This window comes from Puma concolor, chromosome A3 (assembly GCF_028749965.1).
Source record: "Puma concolor isolate L17-30 chromosome A3, mPumCon1.1.hap2, whole genome shotgun sequence".
Taxonomy (NCBI): Eukaryota; Metazoa; Chordata; class Mammalia; order Carnivora; family Felidae; genus Puma; species Puma concolor.
Genome location: NC_141669.1, coordinates 113,029,679 through 113,057,650, shown reverse-complemented (window position 1 = coordinate 113,057,650; position 27,972 = coordinate 113,029,679). Strand labels below are relative to the sequence as shown.

Below are 27,972 nucleotides of genomic sequence, written 5' to 3'. Positions count from 1 at the left end.
CCAAGACTAGCTGGAATCTGTCTCCAACAAGACTGGGGGGGAAGAAGGGTCTTCCTCCATCAGAGAAACCCCTCCCCCTCCCCCTCCCCCACATAAAGCAGTAAGTACCAAGGCCCTGAGAGCAGAAGGCAAACGGATTCCCAAGCTCCAACGTCAGGTCCCAGAGACAAAACACACTCCATACTTCCAGCCCTGGGATCTTCTGCATGACTGTCGCCCACCCCTAGAGGGGGCTCCGGGAGGTGAGGCAGGGGCTAGGGGGTCTCCAGGACCCTGCACTGTTCGTCCAACAGTGAACACCTACTTTGTGTCACGCACAGTTCTAGCCCAGGGCCTACAAATGCCAGCCCTCGTGTTGCTTGCGAGGGGGGAAGAGAGACGATAAGTATAAAACATGGCCTGCTGAGTGGTGATTAGCTCTGGAGAAAAAGCAGGAAAGGAAGAAAGAGAATGAGGTTGAGGTGGGGGAAGGGTGCAATTCAAAAATTTTTTTTAATGTTTTTATTTATTTTTGAGACAGAGAGAGACAGAGCATGAGCAGGGGAGGGGCAGAGAGAGAGGGAGACACAGAATCCGAAGCAGGCTCCAGGCTCTGAGCCGTCAGCACAGAGCCCGGCGCGGGGCTCGAACTCAGACTGTGAGATCATGACCTGAGCTGAAGTCGGACACTTAGCCGACTGAGCCACCCAGGCGTCCCTGAAAGGGTGCGATTTTGCATCAGCATCAGCAAAGGACTCGCTGACAAGGGGGTATTTAAATAAAGCCCCTAAGGAGGCGAGCAAGTGGGCCTTGCATGTATTAAGGTGAAATGCCTTCCTGGTAGAAGAAGCAGCAAGTGCAAAGGCCCTGAAGTGGGAGTGTGCCTTTCAGGCTTGAGGAACAGCACAAGGAGGCGAGTGTGGCTGGAGTGAGCAAAGAGGCAAGGTGTGAGAAATAAGGCCAGAGAGGCACAGGAGCCAGACTGCGAGAGGATTTCATGGGCCACTGTGGGGAAGGGACACACATCTGGGGAGACCTGAATCTATGCAATTTCAGGGGCCGTCCTTTAAAAAAAAATTACATATAAAACGTTGACTCTGGGCCTCGGAAGGTGCCTGGGGCAAGTGAGGGGCCTGGACAGTACACCTGACCAGAGGGAGACTTTTGGCTTTTGCCCAGAATGAGAGGGAAGCATAGGAGAGTTCTGAGCCGACGAATGACCTGACCCAATTAAATCTGTCTGGCCACAGTGTGGAAGATGAACTGGGGGCAGAGGGCGGACAGGAGAGAAATCGGAATACCGATGAGCAATGTGGACCAGGTAATTGTGGCCAAGGGGCAGGCACGGGCAGATTCCAAACATAGAACCAACCAGATGTGCTCATGGGTAGGATGAGAGGTGTGAGAGGCGGCGGGCAGAAGGGCAGCCCCAAGGTCTTAGGCCTAATCTACTTACCCCCAACTGAGGTGGGGAAGGAGTGATCTTAGTGTCTGGACCTCCTACCTCTCCCCCTTCACAGATAACACAATACTCAGAGACGTGGAGTGGCTGGCCCAAGGTCACACAGCCAGTGAATGGCAGAGCCTGGATTCAGACCCAGGGCTTCCCAACTCCAAAGTGGATAACCAACACACTAGGGAAGCAAGGTTTGGGGGCCCTGGTGGCATGTCAGGTGGGAAAGGCAGGTCCTAGAAGTGAGGCACATCCCAGGGACCACGGGGTTCCCTGGGACCGCTTCACAGCCACCCCCCAACAAAGCCTGCAAAGAAGGTTCTCGGCACCCTGCGCCACGTGTCTCCCCGATTCCTTCCTAAACCTGTTTCTGACCCACCGGCTGGCAGATCTGAGCCGCACTCTTGGGGAAATGTTTTTGGCTCTCCGGTTTTCTTAATTCACTGACAAGGTAATGACGGCCTCGATCCATTTATACACATTTTCTAAAGGAGTTTCTGCATTAGGATGCAAAGCAGGCTTCTCTGGCTTGGAGAAAACCTGAGATTCCCAGGATATGATCTTCCAACAGATTTAGCCCCTAAATCAATTCACTGCATTTACACTGATAGGAACTGAGGGTCCCAGATGCCTCCACTCAACAGGTGAGACTCAGATGAGCCCCCCACTGTCCCAGTAATCTATACGGCTTGGACCAGTATTTTTATTATTATCACTATGGATTTGAAAGGCCTTAACCCATCCTTTGGGATGTCCAACTTGACTGTAGTTTACATAGAGCATTCACTTCTTCCTTGGAACGAGGTGGGGCGGCGGGGGGGGGGTGGGGGGGGGGGAGTGGAAATTGACACATCAGGGAAGCCCTGACTTGTGAATCTTTCACCAGCTAGAGGCTTTGTTCTTTTCAAACCACACCCCTTCGACACCAGGAACAAGAGCCCAGCGGGCCAAGCTGAACAGCCCTTGTCCCCTCCAGTCCTCCCCCAGCCCTCTGCTCCTGGCAAAACCTGCCAGCAGGAGCAGATATTTGATCTGTCGTAGAAGCTGTGCTGTTACATTTCCCAGATGTTCGGCTCCCGGGACTGAAGGCTCAGGTTACGGCTAATCAGGGCTGCTCTAGCCTACAGACCCCATTCCCACCACACCCTCCCACCCCCAAGAGACAGTTGGGATCCAGGGCCCACGTGGCCAACTGAGATGGAGTGGGTAGGACCTGCCTGGGGTCAGGGGGCTCATGGAAATGACCCCTTTAGGGTCTTCACGTCAATGACTTGGAAGGTGTGTCCTCTCAAAGCCCTCTAGGGCCCATCACACTGGGTGATGCCTCCCCCACCCCCCGGGCCTCAAGCACCTGTATCTCCCCGCCCCCTAGAGCTCACTTCCTTTCCTCATCAGTAGTTTAGAGTCTGGAGGGACTCTGCAAACACCCCACGAGAAAAACGGAACAAACAGTGGTCACTGCAGCTAGAGCTAGGCCACCAGAACATGCCTGATTTCTCCCCCAATACATTGGGGCTCACTTTACCGCTAAGGGGAAGAAGGGAGGTTACAAATTCAGCACTAAAAAAAAATTTTTTTTTCTGCTCCCAGGATAAGGTCCGGGGCCAGAGACGTAACATTGAGAAGTGGGAGGTGACAGAAGCCCACATCCTGTCCACGGAAATACAACAAAGTCCTCTCACCCTTTCTTGTACGAAAGACCGCTCTTGTCCAGGGGTGCACTGGACTTTGTAAAATGTGTGCGACGATCTGGTCGCTGCAGGTAATTCGATCCCCAGACCAAAATCGGGCTGTAGCAAACTTTGGACTTCAACCCAGCCTAACCAGGGGATTCGGGACCACGCGAGCGGCTAGATGTCGGACAGCGGCGGCCACCCAAGCCGGGCCAGAAAATGGCGGAGATTGGTGAGCAGCAGCCAGACACCCTCCTTTCCTGTATCTACTGGGCTCCCATTCCGAGGGCAGAACTGGAGGGGCCCCAGGGATCATGCAGCCCAACCCTCTCAATTCACAGTCAGGGGGACTGAGGCCTGGAGAGGGGATGGTCGCCTTGGTGTTGATTTCTCCTCTCCTCGGGAAGCCAGCTCCCAACAGATGGTCAGGGCTGAAAGGGGGGGGGGGTCCCTCCGAGGTCGCCCAGCACCCGCACTTGGCTGATGAGGACAGCAGAGCTCCAGGAATTCCCCAAGGCATGAGAAACAGGATGGACAGCCTTTCAAAGGGCTCTCAATCCTTGGAAATGCCAAGAAACCTCATCTTCCCAGGGCAGCGGTTTCCAAACTTTTGTATTTTTAGCAGCAGAAGCCATCCTCCAAACAAACCTTATGCAAAACCTCAAGCTGCAAACACATCGGTGGGGGGGGGGGGGGGGGCTGCTCTCACATGTGCAGCCTGGGCCCGGCCCCGGACTCCCCCCCACAGCACCCAAGACTGCTTCCGCAGGACACTACGTGAAGCTCAGTCTGCAACCCCAGGCTCTCGGGAGCCTTGTAGCCCTGAAGCTGAAGCAGCCAGACAGGGTGAGCTCTTACTTAAGACCCCTGGAGGGTGTGGCTGGTCTCTGAGACGTGGACAACTTCGTTCTCCACCAGAGCCTGGCCCCCGTCCCCATTGAGCTGTCTCATGCGCAGGTTAATGGAGCCATAGGTCTTCCTGGAGCCCCTGCCAGGGACGAAGGTGGGCCGGCGGTACAGCTCGCCCTTGCACAGGGAGACCATCAGCAGCACTGACAAGAGGATGCCACCCACTGTGAGCAGCCCCAGGCCCGCGATGATGCACTTGTCCAGGTGGGAGCCCAGGCGGGCATAGTACATCTCGAGTCGTTCCATCTCCCGCGCTGTCACCGTGTCAGGGTTGACGCGGGCCTCACGGGGGATGGCGTATGCAGTCACCACCAGGAGGATCCCACTCACCAGAAAAACCAGAGCAGAAACAAAGCCATAATCCACCGGGCGGCTCACGGGCTCCAGGCCTGGCCCCTCTTCTGAACGCAGGGATAGATCGTCCCGCTGGGATCGGGGTCGTGAGGGGACGCCCCCAGGGGGGCTGGGGGAGCTGCCCAGTCTGGTGTCCCCAGGGTTCTGGAAATGGGTCTCACGCTCCTCTGAGGAAAAGCAGGCATTCTCCACACCCTCCCTGGGTAGGCCCACCGGGCCCAGAGGGGCTGGTCTCCTTGGGATCTGGGGGCCATTGTGCAGTGTCTTCAGTTCCAGGCTGGGGGGAGATGCCATTGGGAAGGAGGGCCCCCGCTCATCCCTTGGCCCCTTGGCAGCTGGAAGAGAAAAGAAAAAGTCAGTTGAATTTAGCAGACCTCGACCAAGAGCCTGCTGGCGCCACGAGCAATGTGAGGGCGGTCCAGGCACAGTCCCTGGGGGAACCTGCCAGACAGATGGGGGTGGGGTCTTAGACAGTGACCGAGTGGTGCCATCCTATCCAGCCCAGGACCTTGTCCCCCACTGGCTGGCAGGTGGCTTTGGGCAATTTACTTACCCTCTCTGGGCCTCAGTTTCCCTAGTAAGTGATAATACACTACTACGCCCTACTCACTGGGACTGATGTAGGGCTTGAGATAATCCCTGTAAACTTCTCAAAACAATAAGTATGAGCAGCAAGCTATCACTGTCATTCAGATGGTGGCGATCAGGCTCAAATCCCAGCTTCGCCCCTTGAACTCGGGCAAGCGATGTGACCTCTTCAGACTCAATGTTCTCACCTGTTAAATGGGAATAAGCAAAACGCCTCCCTCCGAGGTCAAGGTGAGGATTTCGCAAAATAATGCAAGGCCCCAGCCAGTTCAACTAAGGGACACGGCTGGGCTGTCGTGAAATGAGAATGGCCGGGGGCAGGGGGGAGGGGTGGAGAGGAGGAAGATGACGTACAGACAAAGAGGAGAAAGTCAGAGAAGCTTCTAAGGCTTGGTGGCATTTGAGCCAGACCTCAGAGAGTGAGTGGAAAATCCCCCGGCAGTGAGAGGGGATGAGGGCATTCTAGAGAGGGTGCCTCAGAGGCCAGCTGGGACCAGCTCTCGGACCATTTTTGGCTCATAGAGGTTTTGCTTTTTTCTTGTTTCTGGTCTGTTCATTTGTTTTTGAAGTAGTTGCCAGTATAGAAAAAGCAAAAGATTTTACATTTTAAACTTTGGGTTCCCGGCTTCTCTTGCAATAACGGAAGAATCTGGCCCCCCCCCAGGCCCTCGTTCCCCGACAGCCACACTCAGCCGGAGTGGATGACGCATCCTCTCGGGCAGGTCCAGAGCCTGTCCCCCTCCAGGTCCTACCTCAGTCCCCTTCCCCACGCAGCAGACAGAACTCCTGATCCCACAGCAGAACTACTCTGTTCCTTGTACACACGGACACCCAGGGCCCCAGGCACACAGACCCAGGTCTCCACGCTGTATGGAGACCCCGCAGTATAGGGTGGCTCACACGCCCTGGTGCGTCTACACATACGTATACACATGATTCTAGATGTTTCTCTGCATTTCCATGCCTGAGTTTATTCTCCAGTGCTCTGTGGTTCCGTGTGTGTGTGTGTGTGTGTGTGTGAGAGAGAGAGAGAGAGAGAGAGAGAGAGAGAGAGAGAGAGAGAATATGAGCAAATGAAGTGAATAGAGTGAATGAATGAATGAAAAAGAGCCTCAGTGCAGGAAGGCACGTTTTTCGATCTTTCTGATCTTCCTTCCATCGTGGACTTTGCAGTAGATCCCTCCTCTTGGCACACACAGGGCCTTTCATCTGAGTACAAAGCCAGTTTCCGCTTACAACCCATTCCTACCACCGCGTCCCTCTCTCCTGAGTTCCAATTTAATAAACCTTTACTGAGCACCTACACGCCCCAAAGCAGGCACTTCACTCAGGAGTGTCTCCTGCAACCTTCACCAGCCCCGTGAGCAGAAATTACTGTCTCCGTTTTGCAAACCACAGCCACGATCCCCTGGCAGGCATGTGGGGGCCAGGGGTTGAACACGGCTTCCCTAAGCATTATGATCACCTACAAACCTGGGAACCCCCAGCTGTCCTGTCCCGGTGGCACCGTTCCGCCCTGCGTCCCTGGCTCTTCCAGCCCCCACTCGTAGACTCTACTCTGCCCCAGTGTTTAAGGCCACGGTGAGCAGCCTGAGGGCAGGGATGTGTCTGAATCCCGCCTGGGTCCCGCCCAGCCCCCCTGGCTTGGAACACAGCCAGCCCTCAGGAATGGCGCAGCAACCTGCCCAGGCAGACAATCCCTCCCCCAACCCCAACCCGGGGTAGCAGGGTACCTACTCAGAGCCAGGCTCTGCCCAGACTGCTCCCACTTTCCAGTAAACGGACAGAAGAGGTGTGGCGTGCTAGCTGGCTTTTTTACTCTTGGCACCAAAACCATTTTCCTGACTGCCACCGCGAACAGGGACTGGCGGTGACCCCTCCTGCCCAGTGGGTGTCCAGATGTGTCCCTTCCCCGCCCCAACCCCCCCCCCCACCACACACCCAGATTTTTAACACCTTACACAGAACTCAGCTCCTGGAGTGGCCCAAGAACTCCCCTCCCAGACCAGCATGCCGATGCTTCCATAGCCCAAGGAAACTCAGGGCACCCAAATTCTGGGAGCAGGGCTTTCTTTCACCCAGCAGGAACCCAAAACTTTTTCTTAGAGGACACCAGCGTCGGGACAAGGGCAGAGAAAAAGGAGGCGTCCTGTCACCCAGGTTTGTGACGTCTCCCACACACGGATTCAGAGATACCCACCAGTTATACAAGGGCACGCCCAGTCACCCCAAACACAAGCAGAAACAAACTGGCAAAGATGCGGGGGCCCAGTGTTCACGGCTCCCCGAACGGTACCAGTTACCCTTCAATTTTCTCTGCAGTCCAACAGGATCTGAAAGACGCACCCCGGCGCCACATCCACAACCCCAGGGACCTTTTCCACCGGCAGCACCCACAGACGTGGGAAGCCACGCAGGGTGACCCACAGATCCCGCAGACCACACTGGTACTCACACCCCAGGAAGGGGTAGAGCTGGTTACGCACACACAGTTAAGTACCCCCAGGACGGCTCCCCCCAAGACCCGCCCGGGGGCCGGCACCCCACCCACCCGCGCGCACCAACGCTCGGGGAGACAGACGCACAGCGGCCGTGGGTAAAGCTTCACAAAACCCAATCGATACACACACGCACGAGTTGTACACAAAGCCTCGGGACGCGCACATACGCACACGCAGGTCCACGCCGTTATACCCAAAGTTCCACGCAGAAAGCCCCAGCACCCCGGCTGCCCGCCGCACCGCGCGCCCGCCTGCCCGAAGCTCACACCCCCTGCTCCTGCCCTTGACCACAAACGCGGCCGGGCCGGGCCGGGCCGGACCGGGCCGGGCGGCGCCGGTAGCAGGGCGGCCCGGCGGCCCGGGGAGGCCGGGCTCCGCGCCGACCGGCGTGCGCCCGGGTCCCCCTCGCCGCGTGTCCTTCGGCCGGGCCGCGAGGTCAGGCTAGCTCTCCCTGGCCGGCCCTCCGCGCCCGGGGCCCTCGGCCTCCCCCGCGCCGTCCCCGGGCCGCGTGCGTACCTGCGCCGGGGCCTCCCTCCCCGGCTCCGCACGCGGGAGACGCGGGAGGCGCGGGCACCGGCGGCCGGCGGGCCAGGGCAGGGGCGCGTCCTCCCCGCGCGCCCGCCCGCCTCCCCGCCCCGGCGCCCGCCCGCCGGTGTCTCCGCTGCGGCGCAGCCCAGGCGGGCGCGGGCCCGGCTGCCACCGCCTCGCCCTCCCCGGCTCCCGCCCCCTCCCCGGCCCGGCCCGGCCCGGAGCCGCTGCCGAGGCGCACGTACCTGCTCGCGCCGCGCGGGGCTCTACGGCGGCGGCCGCTGGAGGCTCCGGGGAGGGAGGGGCAGGGGCGGGGGCCGGGGAGCTCGGAGAGCCGCCGATCCAGCTCCGCCCGCGGCCGGCGCGGGCGCCCGGAGAGTTAGCGCGGGGAGGGACCGGGAGGCGGGTAGCAGGCTGGGTGTCGGGCCGACGGGGGATCAGGCTCCAGCCCCCTCCCTGTCCCCGGAGGGCTTATGTGTTCCGCCGGCGCCCGGGCTCGGGGAATCGAAGCTTGGAGCCCGCGGGGACGGGTGCAGGGGCGGGGCGCGGGTGTGGGTGCTGGGGGAGACCCCTCCCCCGCCGCCTGCCTCTCCCCCCCCCGCCCCGCCCACGCCGGGGAGCCCCTACCGCGCAGAGCCCCTTCGCTCCCTTCGCCTCCGCCCCCCACCCACACGCACAGCCCCCAGGTGGGACCCGGGTCCTCTCCTGGGTCCTCAGGTCGGGACAGTCTTCCCAGGCGCGTGCGGCTCCGTGGCTCAAGGGCGCCACCTGAAGGCTGAAAGGAAGCTTCCGACGAACCTCCCCCCTCCCCTTTCCCTGTTCTTTCTCTGTGGGACAGCGGGGTGCACAGTCCAAGGTAGGTGTTCTCTTGGGGAATTACCAAGGGCCACACACACCGTCCCCCTCCAAGGCCCAGCTGTAGTGCCTCCTCCCCTGGGAAGCCTACCTCGGGACCCTCCAGCTGGACTGGCGCTTTGCCTGATCTCTGAGGAGTTACTCCCTCCTGGATGGCTCAGTCGGTTAAGCGTCCGACTTCGGCTCAGGTCATGATCTCGCGGTTTGTGAGTTCGAGCCCCGCGTCGGGCTCTGTGCTGACAGCTCCGAGCCTGGAGGCTGCTTCGGATTCTGTGTCTCCCTGTCTCTCTGCCTTTCCCCCACTTGTGCTCTGTCTCTCTCAAAAATAATATTTAAAAAAAAAAAAAGAGTTATTTCCTCTCCGTGCCAGCCTCCCTCATCAGACTGGCCGCTCCTGGAGGTCGGGGCCCCTGTCTGATTCCCCGATTCCCCCAGAGCTCAGCACAGTGTGCGTGGATGAAACACGGGTGAGGCTCTCAGTGTTTCTTTCCTTTACAGGGCCCAGATTAAAGGGGAATCGGGTTCAAGTGGGATCGAGTGAAGTGCCCAGAGCACAAAAGTGAAAGTGACACTCTCGGTTCCTGGAGGTTGGGAACAAGACCCGAGTTCCGTCTGAAGATCATGGATCCCCAGGAAGACTGAGGCCAGCTCACTTGCCTGTCCTCAGCTAGGACCTCTCACCTCTGTGAGCCTCAGCGTTTACCTGTGGGTGGGATCCTAAAAATGCAGGATAAAAATGCAGGCTGTAGGAGCTTCCAGAAGATCAGCTGGGGGCCGCCACCTAGAAGGACCGGCAGATAGGTTACCCTGTCCTGGCGCCACAGCCACCTCGTGGGAGAGCCTGACCTGTCCTGCTCCAAAGGCCCGTGCGGTCCATAGCCAGCCAGGACTGCAGAGGCCGCCCTGGAAGCTGGGTGCCTGGGCCTTGGAGGCTGGTGTGGTGGAGACCTGGGTGGGACCTCAGGAATGAAGAGGGTTCAGTGTCTCCCTGACCTCACAGGCCTGGCCTCTCATTCGGGGCTTTGAGGGGAAGCCAGCTGTGGTGTCGGACCTCCCCATAAAGACCTCCCTATAAAACACTCGTGGTCCCTTCCCGTGGTCATGCACAGTCCTGCCTCAGAGCCTTTGCCTTTACCATTCCTTCTTCCCCGGGACACTCTGCTGCCTGACATCCCCAGAGCTCACTCCCCCACGTCTTTCAAGTCTTTGGTCAGATGTCACCTTCTCAGAGACACCTGCCCAGACCATCCTTTAAAAACTAGCAGTGCCGGGGCGCCTGGGTGGCTCAGTCGCTTGAGCATCCGACTCTTGATTTCAGTCTAGGTCACGATCCCAGGGTCTGGGTCATGGGATCGAGCCCCGCATTGGGCTCCATGCTGAGTGTGGAGGCTGCTTGGGATTCCCCCTCCCACCCCACCTCTCCCCCTCTCCCCACTCTCTCTAAAAGACATAAATAGGGGCGCCTGGGTGGCTCAGTCGGTTAAGCATCCGACTTCGGCTCAGGTCATGATCTCACGGACTGTGAGTTCGAGCCCCGCGTCGGGCTCTGTGCTGACGGCTCGGAGCCCGGAGCCTGCTTCGGATTCTGTGTCTCCCTCTCTCTCTGCCCCTCCCCCGTTCATGCTCTCTCTCTGTCTCAAAAATAAGCAAACATTAAAAAAAAATTTTTTTAATAAAAATTAAATAAATAAACATTTAAAAAACTAGCAGTGTCCCAGCTCCCTTTACTCCTTAACTCTGAATTTTTCTCCATAGCATTTATCTACTCCGGACCATCAGCAAGCCAGGTCACTGCAGCGCTCGCTCGCTCGCAGGCCAAAGCTTGTTCTCACCCTCCAAGCAGTGAGAGCCACTGATCCGTGTGAGTAAAGGGTTAACAAAACCTTTTCCTCTTTTGCAGGAGAATTTGACCTTTGGTTAACTATCTAGCTCTGTTTCCTTGGAAACAGATAAACATATGTCCACTATGTTACTAGGCAACATCGCTATGATAAAAATGACCCTGAGGAAGAGGCTGGAACGATCCATATGGTAATTGATTAGAATTGGAGCTATCAGGAGGAATTCCTGTTTAGCTTAACTTAGATGCAGAAGATTCCATGTAGAAATGCTTATAAGTATGTGTATGCACCCAGGTAGGTAAACAGGTGCCTGGACAGTGATAGCGCACAGCAGTGAGCACATGTGGTCCCCAGATTTGGTCTCCAATACCGTTCACCAACATAAGGAACCAGGGAGAGAGAGCTGATTCTGGGACTGGAACAGGACATACGCAAGATGAGCATGGGGTGCGTTAGAGTGCCAGGAAGTAAGGAAGTCCTTCAATACAAAAAACACGCAATACATAAACACACACACACACACACACACACACACACACACACGTCGATGGAGTGTGTCAAAGGATACAGGGAGCAGCTGAAAGAGCTTTCAAAAGCTGGACAATTTTAAACAAATAAAATAAGGCAGTACTCGATTATAAACCTGAAGTATGACCGACGAAAACAAAAAGGGGCAGAATTCCAAATGTATAGATACTTCATCCCCAAGGAGGGGGAACATAACTCCCCAGTGAAGTGTAAGCTGAGCATAGTGACTTTTCAGGGAGTACGGTGGGAAGAGGGGGTAACTTTACAGGGGAGAAGCATGACCAACTGACTACCTCAGCCGCGTGATCAAGGTCAACATCAGCCCGTTGTATTGATAGCATGATGTCATGGGAATGTATGTATCAAGCATGTAACCCTTGATACGATGTCATGGGAATGGCACTTTACCTCAGTGTTCTTCCTCCCCAGACCCACAACCCCAGTCTACTTATGAGATAAACATCAGACAAATCCCAGTTGAGGCACATTCTGCAGAATGCCTGACCACTTCTCAGGACTGTCAAGGTCATCCAAAACAAGGAAAGCCTGAGGAACTGTCACAGCCAAGAGGAGCCTAAAGAGACATGTCGTGTGGTATCCTGGCCAGAAAAAGGACACTGGTGAACACTAAGGAACTCTGAGTAAGTATGGACATTAGCTACTAATAATGTATTGGTTCATTCATTGTAACCAGCGTCCTGTACTAATGTGAGACGTTAATAATAGGGAAACTGGGCGCCAGATATATGGGAACTCTCTATACTACCTTCCCAGTTTTTCTATAAATCTACAATTGTTCTAAAAAAATAATTTAAGGGGCTCCTGGGTGGCTCAGTCGGTCGAGCGTCTGACTTCGGCTCACCCTCTGTGAGTTCGAGCCCCGTGTCGGGCTGTGTGCTGACAGCTCGGAGCCTGGAGCCTGCTTCGGATTCTGTGTCCCCCTCTCTCTCTGCCCCTCCCCCGCTCATGCTCTGTCTCTCTCTGTCTGAAAAATAAACTAAACGTTAAAAAAAATTGTTTAAACAATAATTTAAATTAAAACAGGAAGAGAGATTGGTAAACTACATCTGGACTGAAAGGAATGATAACTACTTGGTGGCAAATCGTACTTTGGGCTTCCTGAGGACGGTGACTCGTATCATCCGGCAGGTGCAAAGGTGTTGGCTCCCATGAGGCCCCCACTGACAGAAGTGCCTGGTGCTAGCATTCTTCGAGTGCCTCGCTAGCAAGCTAAGGTTCCTGTCCTGTATCCTTCAGAGTAGGTCAACGTCAAGTGTGGCTTGTGGTCATCTGTGGAATCTGAGTGTGTAGTCAGACCTGAGGAGACCCCTTCTGCACACTGCCGTGAGTGGTAAGCAGGAGAGTGCTGTGATCAGATCTGCATTTTTTTTTTTTAATTTTTTTTCAACGTTTTTTTATTTATTTTTGGGACAGAGAGAGACAGAGCATGAACGGGGGAGGGGCAGAGAGAGAGACACACAGAATCGGAAACAGGCTCCAAGCCATCAGCCCAGAGCCTGACGCAGGGCTCGAACTCACGGACCGCGAGATCGTGACCTGGCTGAAGTCGGACGCTTAACCGACTGCGCCACCCAGGCGCCCCCAGATCTGCATTTTAAAAACGTTCTCTCTTCAGCTACTCCCAGGTGGGACAAGAGAGAAACAGAGACCCTTTGGGAGATTATTGTGGTCGTCTTGGCATGCCACAATCTCCGATCAATTTCCTGTTTGTGCATCTATCTGGTGATATCTGAGTCTGAGAGAGAGTGTGCGCTCTTCTAGAACATTAGAGCATCACTTAATCCAGAATTTTCCAAAAGAGCAATGATGCATAACATGATTTTAGGTGTTCTATAGATAAATGTGTTTTAGTTATATATCGCTGCATAACAAACCATCCCAAAACTTAACAGCTTAAAAGAAAACCACCACTTATTTGCTCAGTTTTGGGCTGGGCTCAGCAGGGACAGCTCAATTCTGCGTCAGCTGGAGTGGTCCAGACAGCTGGGAGGTGGCTGGAAACACTCAGACATCACCACGTATGTGGGACTTGGTTCTCACTGTCAGCTGTCAGCTGGATTGTTCTGTTCTCTTCCACGTGGTCGCCAGATAATTAGCTTGGGCTTCCTCACACAATGGCGGTCTCAAGGTGGTCAGAGATTTGATAACGGCCCTCGACTCTCCCCCGGGTACGAAAGAAGAAGCTGTTGGAGCTTCTTAAAGCTGAGGGTTGAAACAGGCACACTGTCACTTCTGCTGTATTCTGTTGCTTTAGTGCAGGTGACAGTCTAGTCCAGAGTCGAGGGGAGGGGTGTACATAAGGGTATGAATACCAACAGGCACAGATCACCGGGATGGTAACAGTCTCGCACCTCTAGAGTGTATCTATATCTATACACATATATCTGTGTGTGTGCGCGCGCGCGCATGTGTGTGTGTATGGCGAGGTATTTATTTTAATGTGTTTTAGAAAATATATAACTAGTTCATGAAACCAGAGATATTGTGGATAATGTAGCTTAGAGTGAAACAGAAGAAAATATGAGTCTTTATAAAAGTTGGGGCAACGTAGTCTGCTGGTTTCCTCTAATATTTACTCTCCCTTTCTCCCACTGGGATAGAACCCTTGATTACTACCTGGCACAGTGCCCTTTGAATAAGGATTCCATTTCCCAGCCTCCCTTGCAGTTAGATGTGACCAAATGGACACTAAGCCATTACACTATCAGAGGAGGTAGCGTGTGGGCAAAATGTATTGTGGGGAGTGGGCAGGGGTTGAGAGAGAGAGAGAGCGCGCACATGTGCAAGTGGGGGAGGGGCCGAGGGAGAGAGGCAGAGAGAGAGAGAGGGAGAGAGAGAGAGAGGGAGAGAAAGGGAGAGACTATTAAGCAGGCTCCACACCCAGAGCAGAGCCTGATGCCAGCCTTGATCTCACAACCTGAGCCAAAATCAAAAGTCAGACCCTTAACTGACTGAGCCACACAGGCACTCCATGTATTAAGTGTTCTCAAAGGAAGTGGATATGCCCTCCTTCTCTTCTTTTGTTGTTCCTGCTGCCGGGATGCAGACCTGATAGCTGGAGCTTGTGCAGCCACCTTGCACCATGAGGTGGAAGCACATTAGGATGGAGAAGCAACAAAATTGAAGGAATCTGGATCCCAGATGATCATGGAATAGTTTCCCAAACTTTTATTTGTGAGAGAAATAAACCCCTATCTTATGGAAGCAGTATTAGTTGGGATTTTCTGTCAGAGGAGCCATTCCTCTCTAATATGGTCAGTTTAAAGACATATACAGTATAAGTAAATCAATGTAGAGGTAGTAGGCAAAAATTGAGAAGAAAGTACATGAGTGGGGGCGCCTGGGTGGCTCAGTCGGTTGGGCGTCCGACTTCGGCTCAGGTCATGATCTCGCGGTTTGTGAGTTCGAGCCCCGCGTTGGGCTCTGTGCTGACCACTGGGAGCCTGGAGCCTGCTTCGGATTCTGTGTCTCCCTGTCTCTCTGTCCCCCTCCCCACGCCACCCCCCCGCTAACACTCTGTCTCTCAAAAATGAACATTTAAAAAAATTAAAAAAAAAAAAAGAAAATACATGAGTGGCCAAAGAGAAAAAAGGTTGTCCTATGGCCACACTGAGGGTTAGCAGAAGTACAACCAGAACCACTGACTTCCAGATTGATTTGGGGACCTCAGATAGACCTCAAGTTCCAGCCACATCCTACTGTGCCCTACCGCACTCACTTTCGTCCGTCTCTGGGCATCTTGCTGAGTTCTGGTGTTTGGGTTGGCTCACTCGTTTTATGTTTACCCTCTGGTACCATCCTGGCTCACCTGGTTTTCCTGGAGCTCTGATGCTTTTAGGGAGTGGCTCTGATATCACGGTAATGGGACACGGTTCAGGGACCGGAGGAAATGAGGTGGTGGCCGTGTATGCATCAGGCCCTGGAGAGAGAGAGAGCGCGCGCGCGCGCGCGCACACACACACACAGACACACACACACACACACACACACACACACACACACACCTACCTCTTCAGCCACCTCGGCCCTCTTTTCCTTCCTCTCCACCTGGTCAGTCTGGAGCTCCCGGCCTTGGGGAGTGAAAAACCTAGGTGCTGTGATTTCTCCCTGCTCTGGAGAGAAAAAAAGAAGAGGAATGGAGAGTCCTATCCCCAGGCTCTGCAAAAGCGAGCCCCTCCACCTGGCAGCTCCGTGAGGACAGGGACCTCGTCTTCTCTCATCCACGGGTCCTTCTCCCCAGACCAGCACAGGCTCCGGGCGCTGGAGGCACTGGGTTAACTGCATTTAAAGCACCCCTCGGGAGAAGGTGGGCCCAGGAAGAAAGGAGGGGGGGCCTTGATGGAGTACCTCCTGCGTGCCACCAGTCCCCATGCTGGGTCATCTTCCCTGGTCCCAGGACAGCTTAGAGCTGGAGCTTATTCACCAGGAGAGGGAACCGGGGCTCGGAAGAACCAGGCAACTTGCATCCGAGTCGCCCCCAAGGCCCGCTGGGGTCAAGGGGGCCTTCTTCCCCCTGTCTCATTCTGCTTCACTCAAGTCCCCACCACCTCGTTGGGGGCAGGGGCCACACTCCCCTGACCTAGGAGGTAGGGATGTAGGACTGTGATGCCTGGACATGGGACAGGTGTGTGTAAGGCACACGTATACGGGGCACTTGTGTACCAGGGGCTAGTATACCATGCATAGGACACTCAAGGGCAGCACAGGTGTGCTCAGAAAGAGATGCACGGGACCCAGGTGTACAGGGCACCCGAGGATAGGACGTATTGTGGCCTCAGTTCCCTGAGAAGCAGACCTGAGACAAGACTTGGAGGGCAAGGGGCTTATTCGGGAGGTGGTCCCAGGGGGCGCAGCAGATGGAATGGGAAAGTGAGAGAGAAGGGAAGGCTTCTAACACACTGCAGGTGCATCGACGAGCCTGTGAGCGCTGTGGGCAGCTGAGGCTCAGTCCAGCTGGATTCCCGAGCGCCGAGGGAAGGGAGGTCTCTACCCACTGACCGCGGCTTGTCGTTGCGGAGGGCTGTTCCCGTGCTCCGGTCTGTACAGGTCCTCCGCACAGGTCAAGCACGTTTCCGAAGCAGAGGGTCAGGCGTGCTTTGCGGTAGGAGGCCTGGACACATACGGAGAAGGTGGGTGTTGAGAGGATATGGACACGGCTCGGGGAGCATTTGCTACAGGACGCGGGGTGCCGGGCCCGGGCTCCGGGACCTACGAATGCAGAGATATAGGGCGCAGGCAGCAGACAAGTGATGGATTACCGGTCTTGTTTGTCTGGGCCCAAGTGGGGGCCTGCTGGAAGGGGACACGCGGCCACAGAAGGAGAGGGGGTGTCGGGCCCCCCAAGCCAGCTGTACTCCATTCTTGTGCTCCCTGTGGTTGGCATGCTCGCACGTGCTTGCGAACATCACAGAGGAGCAGATCAGGTCATGGCCAAGAAAACGTGTGTGAGAAACTAAAACACATAGGTGGGAGGAGATTGTGGAAAGGACGTGACGGAGGGGAAATCAAGGGCCCGGCTTCTGCTGCTGTATTTATAGGACACTGGCTTAACTCCTGTAATAAAGAGACCCGAAACAATCATGACCTGATTTCTCTCTCATGTTAAAGTGCACTTGGCAGTGGGGCGCCTGGGTGGCGCAGTCGGTTAAGCGTCCGACTTCAGCTCAGGTCACGATCTCGCGGTCCGTGAGTTCGAGCCCCGCGTCAGGCTCTGGGCTGATGGTTTGGAGCCTGGAGCCTGTTTCCGATTCTGTGTCTCCCTCTCTCTCTGCCCCTCCCGCGTTCATGCTCTGTCTCTCTCTGTCCCCCCAAAAATAAATAAACGTTGAAAAAAAAATAAAAAAAAAATAAAGTGCACTTGGCAGTCAAGGCTGGCTGGTGGCTTCACCAATCACAAGAGACCCAGCTTCCTTCTATCTTGTCGCTCTGCCAGCTCCTACCTTGTGGTCCAAGATGGCTGCTCCACCTCCAGCCCTTCCGACTACTCACTACGTCCAATCCGCAGAAGGAGGACAAGGGGAGGGGGCAGGAACCTTCCTCCGCCTCCTTCTTAAGGGCACAGCCCAGAGATTGCACCCATCGGTTCCATTCCTGTCCGATCCGCCAGGATTGAGTCACGTGGCCGCATTTACACCTGCAAGGGAGTCTGGGAATGTAGTGTTTTGCCATGTGTGAACGGAAGAAGGGATATTGAGGGACACCCTGCTTTGCCATAGTTGCTGACTTGCATGGGCAATTCACATTTCCAGTGGAGCAGTTCTTCATCTGCAAATTCATTCATTCATTCAATGTCTATCTATATCTATATCTATATCTATATCTATATCTATATCTATATCTATATCTATATCTATATCTATATCATCTATATATCATCTATATCTATATCTATATCTATATCTATCTATGTCTATATCCTCTGTATCTATATACCTAATTTATATCTATATCTATATCTACATCTATATCTATGCCATTCTTGTAGTATAAAGAACAATTTTCGAACCATCTGATTGCTAATGGACCTTATAAGCCCCAGAGGTCACGTGCGTGGTCTTTCTTGCTCACCGCTATATACCCACGGCACCCAGTGGAGGGTTTGGCACATGGAAGCCATGTTATTAGCTGCCCATGGATGATGAATGGATGGCCATTCTGGCTTTTTTATTTGGTGAGGACCTTTCCCCACCCCCCCCCCTCCGGGATTTAAGCTTCTCCCTTTCCGGGCCTCCCGGCTCCACCAGACTTATCCCTGTGTGCCAAGCCTTGCTGCGTCTGTGAAGTAAAATGTGCTATGAGCCAGCATCTTGAGAGTGGGATTAAAAATCAATGAAAATGCATCAAAATGAGTTAACCACGAGAAATGGCTTTCCAGGGTGATGAGGCATCAGTGCTAAAGGCCAAGGACGGAGCGTGAGATTCTAAGTGCCAAGAGCTCCTAGCAACACCACTACTGTGTCGGGCGGAGAAGCCACCGGGCTTGCCCAGGGGGACAGAACGTGGCCTGGCTTGAGCCCCTGCACGACCCCCCCCCCCCCCACTACTTTGTAACATCAAGCAAGATCCTCCCATGCAGGTCAGGGAGGACAGGTTCTCGTTCCAGCCCTGTTGTTCACCTGCTTGGTTGATCCTAGAAAAATCCATGCCACTTGGAGCCTCAGTTTCCTCATCGGTAAAAGAGGTTGATAATAGGATCTATCTATGACCAACTATGAAGTGCAGAGAACAATGGTACCGACTTTATAGGCTGAAGTTCACAGCACCCTTAGCATCTCAGTAATTTTTAAAAAATTTTTTAATGTTTGTTTATTCTTGAGAGAGAGAGAGAGAGAGAACATGAGCAGGGGAGGGGCAGACAGAGGGAGACACAGAATCCGAAGCAGGCTCCAGGCCCCGAGCTGGCGTCCCAGAGCCCGATGCGGGGTTCGAACTCACGAACCGCGAGATCGTGACCAGAGCCGAAGTCAGACGCTTAACCGACTGAGCCACCCAGGCGCCCCAATGCTCAGTATTTTCTTCACAGTGTGCCAGCCTCAAAGAAATACCTAAGGGCTGTTTGTTAAACATTTAGGTTCAAACACCTTAATAGTAGCTTGTCCAGTAGCCACTAGAGGTTTTTGTATCTCCCTCAAAATTTAAAAATATTTCGCAGTGCCTCCGTGAGTATTCTGCAGTCCCTTGGGGTGCCTTGGCACATGGTTTGGGAACTGCGGCCATAAGATTTTGAGGATGAAACGGAGTTCTGTATGTCAAGGGCTTAGCGTGATGCCTGGTCTAGAGCAGAAGGTCAATAAATGTTGGTGGTCCTAGATTATCCTTCAACCGTCATTCTGAAATCACCGTCTCTCTGGTTCTTTCCGTGTCTCCTGCCACTGCCACAGCAATTCTTTCTGCCTCCAGTTCCTGCCACTTCCTGGTTTCTGCTTGCCACCTTCCCTCTGGGCCCCCCCAAGGTCCAGGGCCCCCCTCCTGAACTAACTTCCTTCCTGGTCTAGAATTGGCGCTCCCTCTTCCCCACTCCTCCCTAACTCCACATGCTTGCCAGGATCTCTTTGTAGGTGGAGTGCACATCCCGGCCTCTTAACCTTGAGCTTGGCCAGGTGACTCCCTTTGTCCAGTGGCATGTGGCAAAGAAAACGGTGGCAGTCTCGAGTCTAGGCTTTACGAGGCTTTGTATGGTTCCACTTGCCCTCTTACCCTTTGCCATTGCCAAGAGGAAAACATGGCCCAGTAACCCAGTGATTCCACAAAGCGGGCTCGGGGCTGCAGGTCCGCAGACCATCCCAGTCGACCCACAAACTAAAGAGCGAAAATAAATGACTGCTGTTTGAAGGGATGGAGTTTTGGAGAGCTTTGTTACACAATTCAGTTTTGGATTCTCCATCTTTGCAAATTCACCTTCTCAGAGAGAAGATCTGATTGGGTCATTTGGTCACCACCCTGGACTCAGCTCCTTTCATACCGTGACCCACAAACCACCCCGTCCTGTCCCATCTGTAGATGGCTGCCTCCGGCTGGGGGCACTACAGGGTCATGTGACACACAGCCTGGAAGAAATTGTTTCTGGCCAACGTGGCAGACAAGAGTTTCTTGGACCCTCTCTGGTGCTAAAGAGTGACCACGGAACCAGGAGAAATTGCACCCAAAATCTGTTCTGCATGTGGCAGAATGCATCTCAGGCTGTAAACCCCAGGGCACAAGCAATGTGACATTTCTTACAACTCAATTTAGTAACTACTTTGAATCTCATTATACCTAAGATGGAAAGGATGAGGTCCAAGTTCACACACAAAGTTTGGAAGAGCTGGGGTTACATACCCCAGCCAGATGTCCTGGCTTCCTGAATGGCCACCCTTTCCTGTCTGGTCCATCTCATGCTTGGAAGGAGCCCCAGGTCCCGCCTCCAAGCCAGTGGAGCTCCTCCCCTTCCCTCAGCATCCAGGCTGCCCTGGGCACTCCACTGAATGCCAGCTTGGCAGAATTCTGTGCAGAAGTTTCCTCCCACGGGGTCCCAGGCTGCCTCCCTAGGTCCTGTACTCACTACCCTCGCTCTGTCTTCTGGGACTACTCCAAAGGTACACTCTTTTTTTCTTTCATTTATACACATTTGCTTTCATTTTTGCTTCTATAAATTCTATTTAGTTCTTTTTTGAATCTGCCTTTTTAAAAAAATGTTTATTTATTTTTAATGTTTATTCATTTGGCTCATGACCTGAGCCAAAATCAAGAGTCGGACACTTAACCAACTGAGCCACCCAGGTGCCCCGAGTCTGCCTTTTTAACGGTGCTTTTCCCTTATGTTTTTATTCTTTCTTGTACGAATTTAATTCCTTGCAAAATACTTTGTCGTTGTCTTCCTTTGAAGTTGCCCGGAAAAGAGGGGCCTAGCCCTGCTGTCGATGGCGTCTGCTGACTCTCACTTATGGTTGATGTTTCCCTTGTGTGTCTCGTAATTCTGAATTCTGAAGTCCTCTGGAAGGAAGCTTTGTGGACAGATTGTGCAGCCTGGCTTGAGGGCAAGTCCTCCTGAAATGAGTTTTGCTGGTCCCCTCTGCTCTTTATCTGGGACCGCCATGTTAATTCTTAGTTTGGGGTACCTCGTTCATGTGGACAGAATAAGTTATTTTAAACTCTATGTAGGCATAGATCCTGTGTATTTCCATCATAATATCAATGTGATCACTGTTTTCTCCATCCACTATGATGTCCTCCAGGACATTTGATTAGGGGACATATCCCCAAAGCCGAGAGCAGAACTTGGCACGTAGTAATGTCAATACGTGTTTGTTGAAAGAAACAACTAAAGTATACCTACTTCACAGTATGTTGTGAAGAATAAATGGTGTATCTGTTGGCCTGTGTTTGCCCAATTAAAAAGGAGGTTTTATCATCTCACATACTAGGCAGATGCTGTTGGTGATTCTGTGCTCAGTGGTTTCTAATGTCTCCACGATTTTTTTGGTCTCTGTCTTAGGTTTCAAGAAGATTCCCGTAGCTCCAGGCATCACATCCACGTTCCAGGCTGAAGGAAGGAGAAGACAGTAGGAGTAAAGGGGGAGCTTCATTGACATTTTTCCTTTTATCGGGAAGATAAGTTTTCTTAGAAGTCTAACCGCAAATTTCCGCTTTGATCTCCTTTTCTAGAAATGGGGGCAAGGACACCCCAGGAGCAAGGGGACCTGGAAAGTGAAGATGTCCCTTTATCGAGACTCTGTGGAGAGGTGAGGACGGAGGGAGGGGATTAGGGACATGGATGCACTATCTGCCCCAAAGGGGATCAGATATATATAAAGCACTCAGAGCAAACCCAGCCTTCAGAAAGAGCCACCTAGTCTCATAATTATTAATTAATCATTAATCGTATAGTAATAATTGTCATTATTTAAAGCTTTACAGTCACTCTGATCCTCTTGGCGTCAGACCTTGGATTCCGGAACCACTGGGCACTGAGGTGTCCATACCCCAGTGGTCTCCTTCCTTCCCTCCTTATACCGTTCAGAGCACTGAAGCCCTTTAAAAAAAAAAAAAAAAAAAAACCAGCCACATTTTCCAACGTAAGCCACTTCCTGCTCTCATTAACTCCATCCTCAGTGACTGAGGCAGACCCTGCTCCCTGCTTGAAGCAGGTAGGAGACTGTACAAATCAAAGGCCCCTCGGGCCCATCACCGGGTCAGTATCAAGGTCTCCTCCAAGGACACTGGGATGGAAACAGCAGAAGAGCCAACCCCAAGTCTTGGGCAGACCCTGGAGTGGCTGAGAAAGGAGCTGGTAAGACCTCACATTTCTTTTTACCTGACGACTCCACCCATATCTTCCTAGGTTCCCTGGGCCCCCCTCCTAGGGCCCCTTGTCGGGGGGCAGAGCCTGGAACCAGGGGATAGGCCCCGCAGGTTCCCCTCTGATACCAGCCATGAAGCACACAATCGCCGTCTCAGGTGCTGGGATAAGTGGGTCGTGGCCTACATAGGAGGAGGCTCTGGGTGCAGTGCTGGCCAGACTGGCCTTAGAATTACACCGAGTCCTGGGAGCGCGCCCAGCTCTGCTGCTGTGTGGCCTCCAGCAAGTGACTTGACCCCTGTAAACCTCAATTTCCTTACCATAAAAATGGGATGGCAATAGAACCGACATTGCTGGGGTTACTGTCATAGTTTGGTAAGAAGGCAGGTGTAACTCCCTTAGTGTCTGCTTGGCTATCACAAGCCTCGCCCCGGGGGTGGGGGGTAGGGGGAGGTTGGGCACACCCACTGTCCTAGCCCCGGGCCCTCTAGAGAGAAGAAACCTGCACAAGGATTGGGATACGAACGATATATTTGGAGGCGCAGCCTAGAGAGGTGAGAACGAGGGAAAGAGGGGGTGGTGGCAAAGGGCGATGCCATGCGAGGCGATGCACTGTGTCACCAAGCAGGCCACCACTTTGGAAGGAACCTCAAGAGGCCCAGTGCTCTCTCCGCAGCCGGTTTTCCTGGCTGCAATGTTCTCTGCAGGATGCAGGGGTTAAAGGGGAATCTGCACCCTGGGGGAGGGGGACAGAGGAGAAACTGTACTTGCCCAGCTCACTCCTGTCTCCTGTTTCCTGTGGGTAAAGGTCCACCCCCTGGGCATTACCCCTCCTGAATTCATGGATTACGTTACTTGGTTCCTTGCTGGCTGCTCCGGAAGCCAGGCCGTATGCCTCTCTTCGTGCTGTTTTCTCCAAGTCCAAAAACAGAGGGATGCCCCAGAGCTCATGAGGACACTGGTCAAGAGAGAGAAAGAAGTGGTTCAGGGAATCTCAGAAGGCACCCAAGGTTTGGATCCCAATAGCCCAGCTTTTTAGTCAGGGGAGGGACAGGTGGGATTGTCCAAAAATGACCTTCTCGGTTGCCAGGTAACAGGCCAGCTGGGACCCAACCCTGTCCTCACCCCAGTGGGAGGGGCTGACCCAGTAGGGCTTCTCATGGTGGGGGCGGGGGGACTCCATCAGTGGGAGCTGCAGCTTCTCACAGTCCCCAGGGATCCAGAGGCTGGGCAGGGGCCTTCCCTACGCTCCCCTGAACCCTGGGCACCCACGCTGAGTCGGCTTGGTGCCTGAACCCAAAGTCCGATTTCCACCTGCTAAGGTACCTCTCTCTCACCACATAAAGAGGAAAAACAAGGCAGGGCTGGGGGAAGCCTCCCAGGCCCAAGCACCTCACTCCACATGATGCCAAGAGATGGGAGCCTTGAGTCTCCACCTGCCGATCCCGGTCTTGTAAATTGCCCCGTCACGCCGATTTTGTCTTCTATCACAGGGAGTCGCATAACTCCATAACGACACCCCTGGAGCCCAGCCAAGAGGCTTCACTTGACCAGCAGGGAGGGATCAGCCCTGGACAGTGATTTGGCGCGTCAGAGGGAGCTGAGTGGTAACACTCGTTACCATAGACGAAAAGTCCAGGGCCCTCCTGCCTCCCCTGGCTCTTACGTGATGGGGATCACGGAAGCCCCAAACACCTGGTGGGACCTGAAAGAGGGGAGAGAGAGAACTGTGCCAAAGCAAACCAGTCGGATGACTAAGGGGCATTCATTTCAGAGGCAGGAAAGAGCTTTCAGTGCAGAGCTCCAGCCCCCAGGACCCCTCATTCGGTGAGTGGCACCCCCGCCTCCTGTTGAAGCTGGTTTGCTCAGGGTTTCCGGCCAAGTCCAAAGGCACTGAGTCTCCCACCTCCCCTAACACTGCTGCCACGCCGCGTGCCTGACTGCGTTCTCAGGAGCCCGTGCTTGAAGCTGGTGCCAAAGATTGGATGACAACGTGTATCAGGAAAACCCTACAATTTAAAAACAAAAACAAAAACAAAAACACACAGACTTCAGGTTTTCCCCAACATCAAGGAAGAGGTGGCCCTGGGGAGCCCCCGTGTTCTCAGAAGGTGGTTTTCTCTCTACTCTGTTGGGACCACTGCTGCTCGCCTGTGGTGGCTTTCCATTCACATTGGTGACGTAATTTGTCATGACAAGAAAATACTCCCCTAATGGAGAAGTAATGTTAATAATTACCTCTTGGAGGGACAGACAGACGGACAGACAGACAGTAGGGACGCCATTCCCCGGGGTGCCTTTTGGGGGAGCAGACTGAAGTGCAGCATGGGGTGGGAGGACGTGGGGGAAACTTTACACCACATGCCCCTTTGTGGCTTTGCAATTTTGTATCGTGTGTAAGAATTACCCAGTCAGAAAAGTGAAGTTTTAACATCTTATCATGTGAGTTACGCTGAGCAGTGTTGACAGAATGTGAAGCCCAAACTGAGAAATGCCTAGGGGCACCTGGGTGGATCGGTTGGTTGGGCGACCGACTTCAGCTCAGGTCAGGATCTCAGGGTTCGTGAGTTCGAACCCCCACCTCGGGCTCCATGCTGGGAGTGCGGAGCCCGCTTGGGATCCTCTGTCTCTCTGCCTCTCTCCCACTCATGCTCTCTCTCTCTCTCTCAAACTAAATAAAACTTAAAAAACCCAAACAATAGTATGCTCATTACAATAGAAATTTGCTGGATTCTCTTACCGCTTATGCATGCCATCAAATGCCATATCATGTGTCATGTACCTTCTGGAAAACTCCACTCTATGTTCATAAGAAGATGAAAGGGAAAGGGCAAATCATGTCTTAGGATTGTAGTGAAAGTAGTTTTGACCTCCCTGACCCCTGAAAGGGTTTTTGGGGACCCAAGCTTTCCCTGGACCTTATGTTGAGAATCGCTGTTTCAAAGGGCTCCTCCCGCCTGCTTGCAAGGTATACTCTACTTTGTTTTAACATGAAGTCGCTTTCACTTTAATGCCTATAAAGTGCTTTGTTTGTTGCAGTGAGGATTAAGGCATAGAGTGGGGCTGTGAATAAGAATAAAATTTGGGGCGCCTGGGTGGCTCAGTCAGTTGAGCATCCGACTTCAGCTCAGGTCATGATCTCACAGCTGGTGAGTTCGAGCCCCGTGTCAGGCTCTGTGCTGACAGCTCAGAGCCTGGAGCCTGCTTCCGATTCTGTGCCTCCCTCTCTCTCTCTCTCTCTGCTCCTCCCCCACTCATGCTCTCTCTCTCAAAAATAAATAAACATTAAAAAAAAATTTTTTTTTAACCATGATGATGATGAAGGTTCTCACAGAGCTTGGTAGTTGAGCACATTGTATTTTAGAGCACAGGCAAACGCATTCAGTCCTCCTGAGAGCCTTGAAAGGGAAGCGAATGCCTTCCACTTTGCAGGTGAAGAAACTGAGGCTTTGGTGGACAGGGCTCCTGTGAGGTTGTGGGTTTGTGTCCAGGGAGCCAGCGACAGGAACAGGCTTTCTGGGGACTGCCCAGCCCCCTCACCCTCATTCTCTCTCCTAGGCTGAGATGCAGGTTCAGGACCAGAGGCTGCTGCTCACACTGAGGCATCTTCACAGGGTCCTGGAGGAACTGCGTGCTAAGAGTGCTCACTGGGACGATGCCACGTCCAGCAGAGGGACGTCCCCCATCAGAGCTCGAGCGGGCTCTGAAAGCCGGGGCTGCCCCTCCATCTCCTCCAAGGCGTTGGCCCAGCTCCTCCGAGGGGCAGACAGCCGGCGAAGCTCCCTCCCTTGACTAACTGGCCAGGCCTGAGGCCGGGCTTGAACTCTCCCCCTGCTTGTCCAAACTTTTGACTGTGATGCTGCTGGAAGAGAGCACTGGAATGGGAGTCGGGGAGCCAGGGCTCTGGGTTCCTCTCTGCCCTCATCCGCTATGCGTCTTTGAACCCATCACTCAACTTCTCCGTGTCATTGGTTCCTTTTCAGTGGCTCATCAGGGTTTTTGGTGAGGCACAAATAAGATATCGGGTGTGAACACCAGTGGATTCGTGGCCTCTGGCAAGCAGTAATCCTACCCTTGGGCATTTCTCATAAGGTGATTGTCAAGACAAAGGAAGATCTCCACGCAGAGGATGTTTGCTGTTGCCCTGGCGAAAATTAGTGCCCTCTCCCCCACCCCACAGTGACTCCATAGTTGTTTTCTGTCTTCCCAGAGGGCCTTCAGATTCCTCCCTCTGAAAGCAACAGGCCCAGTCACCACTCCAGCCACAGGGATGGGCCTATGGCCAGGCATGGCCAATAATAATTCATAACCACCCTAATAACATGATTGGCCCAACGGGAGGGCATGTGACTCAACAGAGCCAATCACAGTCCTTCTCTGGGATCGCTATCTGGATGTTCTTTCCACTGCGGTTGCAAGGCGGGGGAGTGCTGCAAATGGCCATGTGCTCTCCCTACCAGGTGAAGAAAACTTGACCTCAGTAGGAAAAAAAAAAGGGGGGGGGGTAGAGGAAGGGCCACAGGACAGATGGACAGAGAGGAAGGGCGCTGGCTCTTTTTAGTCCCTGATTGTGTGAGTTACTCCTCCGTTCTTTCCAGTGACACAAACCAGGAAATTCCACCACCACATCCTCCACCACGCACACCCGATTTGTTTCTGCTTAAGCTGACTTGAGTAGGGCTGCCCTCACGTGCAACCCAAACGATCCTGAAGAATACAACCCAGATGTTCAAAGAAGCAAAGAGAAACGCTAAAGAAAAGGGCATTTTGCGCACCCGGCGTTGGCAGCAACAGTCCTGTAACCTCAGACAATGAGGTTTGGGCTGTGACAGAACGCTCTGTCGTATGCGGTGCTGGAGTCATAACTTTGACAAGTTCTATCTGCCTATAAGAAAGACTTTAAAAATAAGGCAGGTGAAATGTGAAAGGCCTTGTGTTACGATGGTCCAATGATTGGTAAGACTTTTTATTTTTGAGAATCGACTTGCATGTTGTTAGAATACTGTTTTTCTGGCTTTGGAAAAGTAAAGCCATTGTATACAGAGGCAAAGGGGGATGTGTTGTATGTACAATGCTTACAGTCAGACTAACCTGGGATTTTAATACAATACAGTGTTTGATAATATAAAAAAAAAAATACTTCTCTATCCCACAGCTGAGAGGATAAACAAAATGTGGTATGTACTTAAAATCGAATATCCATCAGCCTTGAAAAGGAAGGAGATTCTGGCACGTCCTACAACATGGGTGAACCCTGAAGACATGATGCTAAGTGAAATGAGCCAGTCACAGAAGGACACTGTATGATCCCATTTGTATGAGGCACCTTGCATAGTCAATCCATAGAGGCAGGGAGTAGAAGATTGGCTGCCAGGAGCTTAGGGAAGGGACAGCGGGGAGTTATTGTTTAAAGGGTCCACGGTTTCAGTTTTGCAAGATGAGAAAAGTTCTATGGTTGGATGGTGGTGGTGGCGGGGCCATAACACTGTGAATATACTTGATGTCACCGAGCAGCACCCTGAAAAATGGTTAAAATGGCAACTTTTATGTTATATTTTACCACAACTGAAAATAAATACTTAAAAAAATTTTTTTAAGTGTATTTATTTACTTTGAGAGAGATAGAGTGTGAGCAGGGTAGGGGCAGAGAGAGAGAGGGGAGAGAGAGAGAGAGAGAGAGAGAGAGAGAGAGAATCCCAAGCAGGCTCCATGCTCCATGTGGGGCTCAAACCCACAACCCGTAAGATCATGAGCTGAGCCGAAATCAAGAGTCAGATGCTTAAATCACCCAGGCGCCCCTAAAAAGAAATATTAAAAAAAAAAAAAACCCTGTTCTGTGATGCTGGGGGTGGGGCCCCAAAAACCACATCTCTGCGTTACCAGCCGCTCCGGGTTGGACTTTGTTAGACTTTACCGGCAAGCAGGGTGAGCCTGGAGAGACACTGCAGGGCTAGAGCACAGAGAA

At 53.3% G+C, this 27,972-nt stretch overlaps 2 protein-coding genes across 7 annotated transcripts; one reads left to right on the top strand and one right to left on the bottom strand.

Annotated features, from left to right (window-relative positions):
* The first annotated feature begins 733 nt into the window (after positions 1-733).
* Positions 734-27,598, top strand: CA3H20orf202 (chromosome A3 C20orf202 homolog). 3 transcript variants are annotated; one of them, XR_015249422.1, is made up of 7 exons: positions 734-1,300; positions 3,023-4,218; positions 9,339-9,525; positions 10,596-10,701; positions 11,639-11,850; positions 21,204-21,450; positions 25,566-25,672. XR_015249422.1 is itself a non-coding variant. In XM_086701875.1 (6 exons), exons 5-6 carry the CDS (start codon positions 21,933-21,935, stop codon positions 25,797-25,799), a joined length of 300 nt encoding a protein of 99 aa, XP_086558001.1. In that variant the 5' UTR covers positions 4,108-4,218; positions 9,339-9,525; positions 10,596-10,701; positions 11,639-11,850; positions 21,204-21,932; the 3' UTR covers positions 25,800-27,598. The 3 variants fall into 3 exon arrangements, 1 of the variants encoding a protein (XP_086558001.1); XR_015249421.1 differs by lacking the exon at positions 25,566-25,672 and having other exon boundaries at positions 3,023-3,951; positions 4,063-4,218; positions 21,204-21,634; XM_086701875.1 differs by lacking the exon at positions 734-1,300 and having other exon boundaries at positions 4,108-4,218; positions 21,204-21,998; positions 25,566-27,598.
* Positions 3,701-9,040, bottom strand: TMEM74B (transmembrane protein 74B). Of its 4 annotated transcripts, none has more exons than XM_086701873.1 (2): positions 8,932-9,040; positions 3,701-4,703 (listed from the first exon to the last, which is right to left on the bottom strand). In XM_086701873.1, the coding sequence occupies exon 2, from the start codon at positions 4,660-4,662 to the stop codon at positions 3,964-3,966; it is 699 nt and encodes a 232-aa protein (XP_086557999.1). In that variant the 5' UTR covers positions 4,663-4,703; positions 8,932-9,040; the 3' UTR covers positions 3,701-3,963. The 4 variants fall into 4 exon arrangements, with proteins under 4 accessions (XP_086557999.1, XP_086558000.1, XP_086557996.1 ...); XM_086701874.1 differs by lacking the exon at positions 8,932-9,040 and adding an exon at positions 8,231-8,454; XM_086701870.1 differs by lacking the exon at positions 8,932-9,040 and adding an exon at positions 7,974-8,115.
* Positions 27,599-27,972: the final 374 nt, after the last annotated feature.

Coding starts and splice junctions, on each gene's coding strand:
- TMEM74B (XM_086701873.1), bottom strand. CDS start 4,662: ATGGCATCTCCCCCCAGCCTGGAACTGAAGACACTGCACAATGGCCCC.
- CA3H20orf202 (XM_086701875.1), top strand. CDS start 21,933: ATGGAAACAGCAGAAGAGCCAACCCCAAGTCTTGGGCAGACCCTGGAG. Junction 21,999..25,565: donor AGTGGCTGAGAAAGGAGCTG/GTAAGACCTCAC, acceptor TCTCTCTCCTAG/GCTGAGATGCAGGTTCAGGA.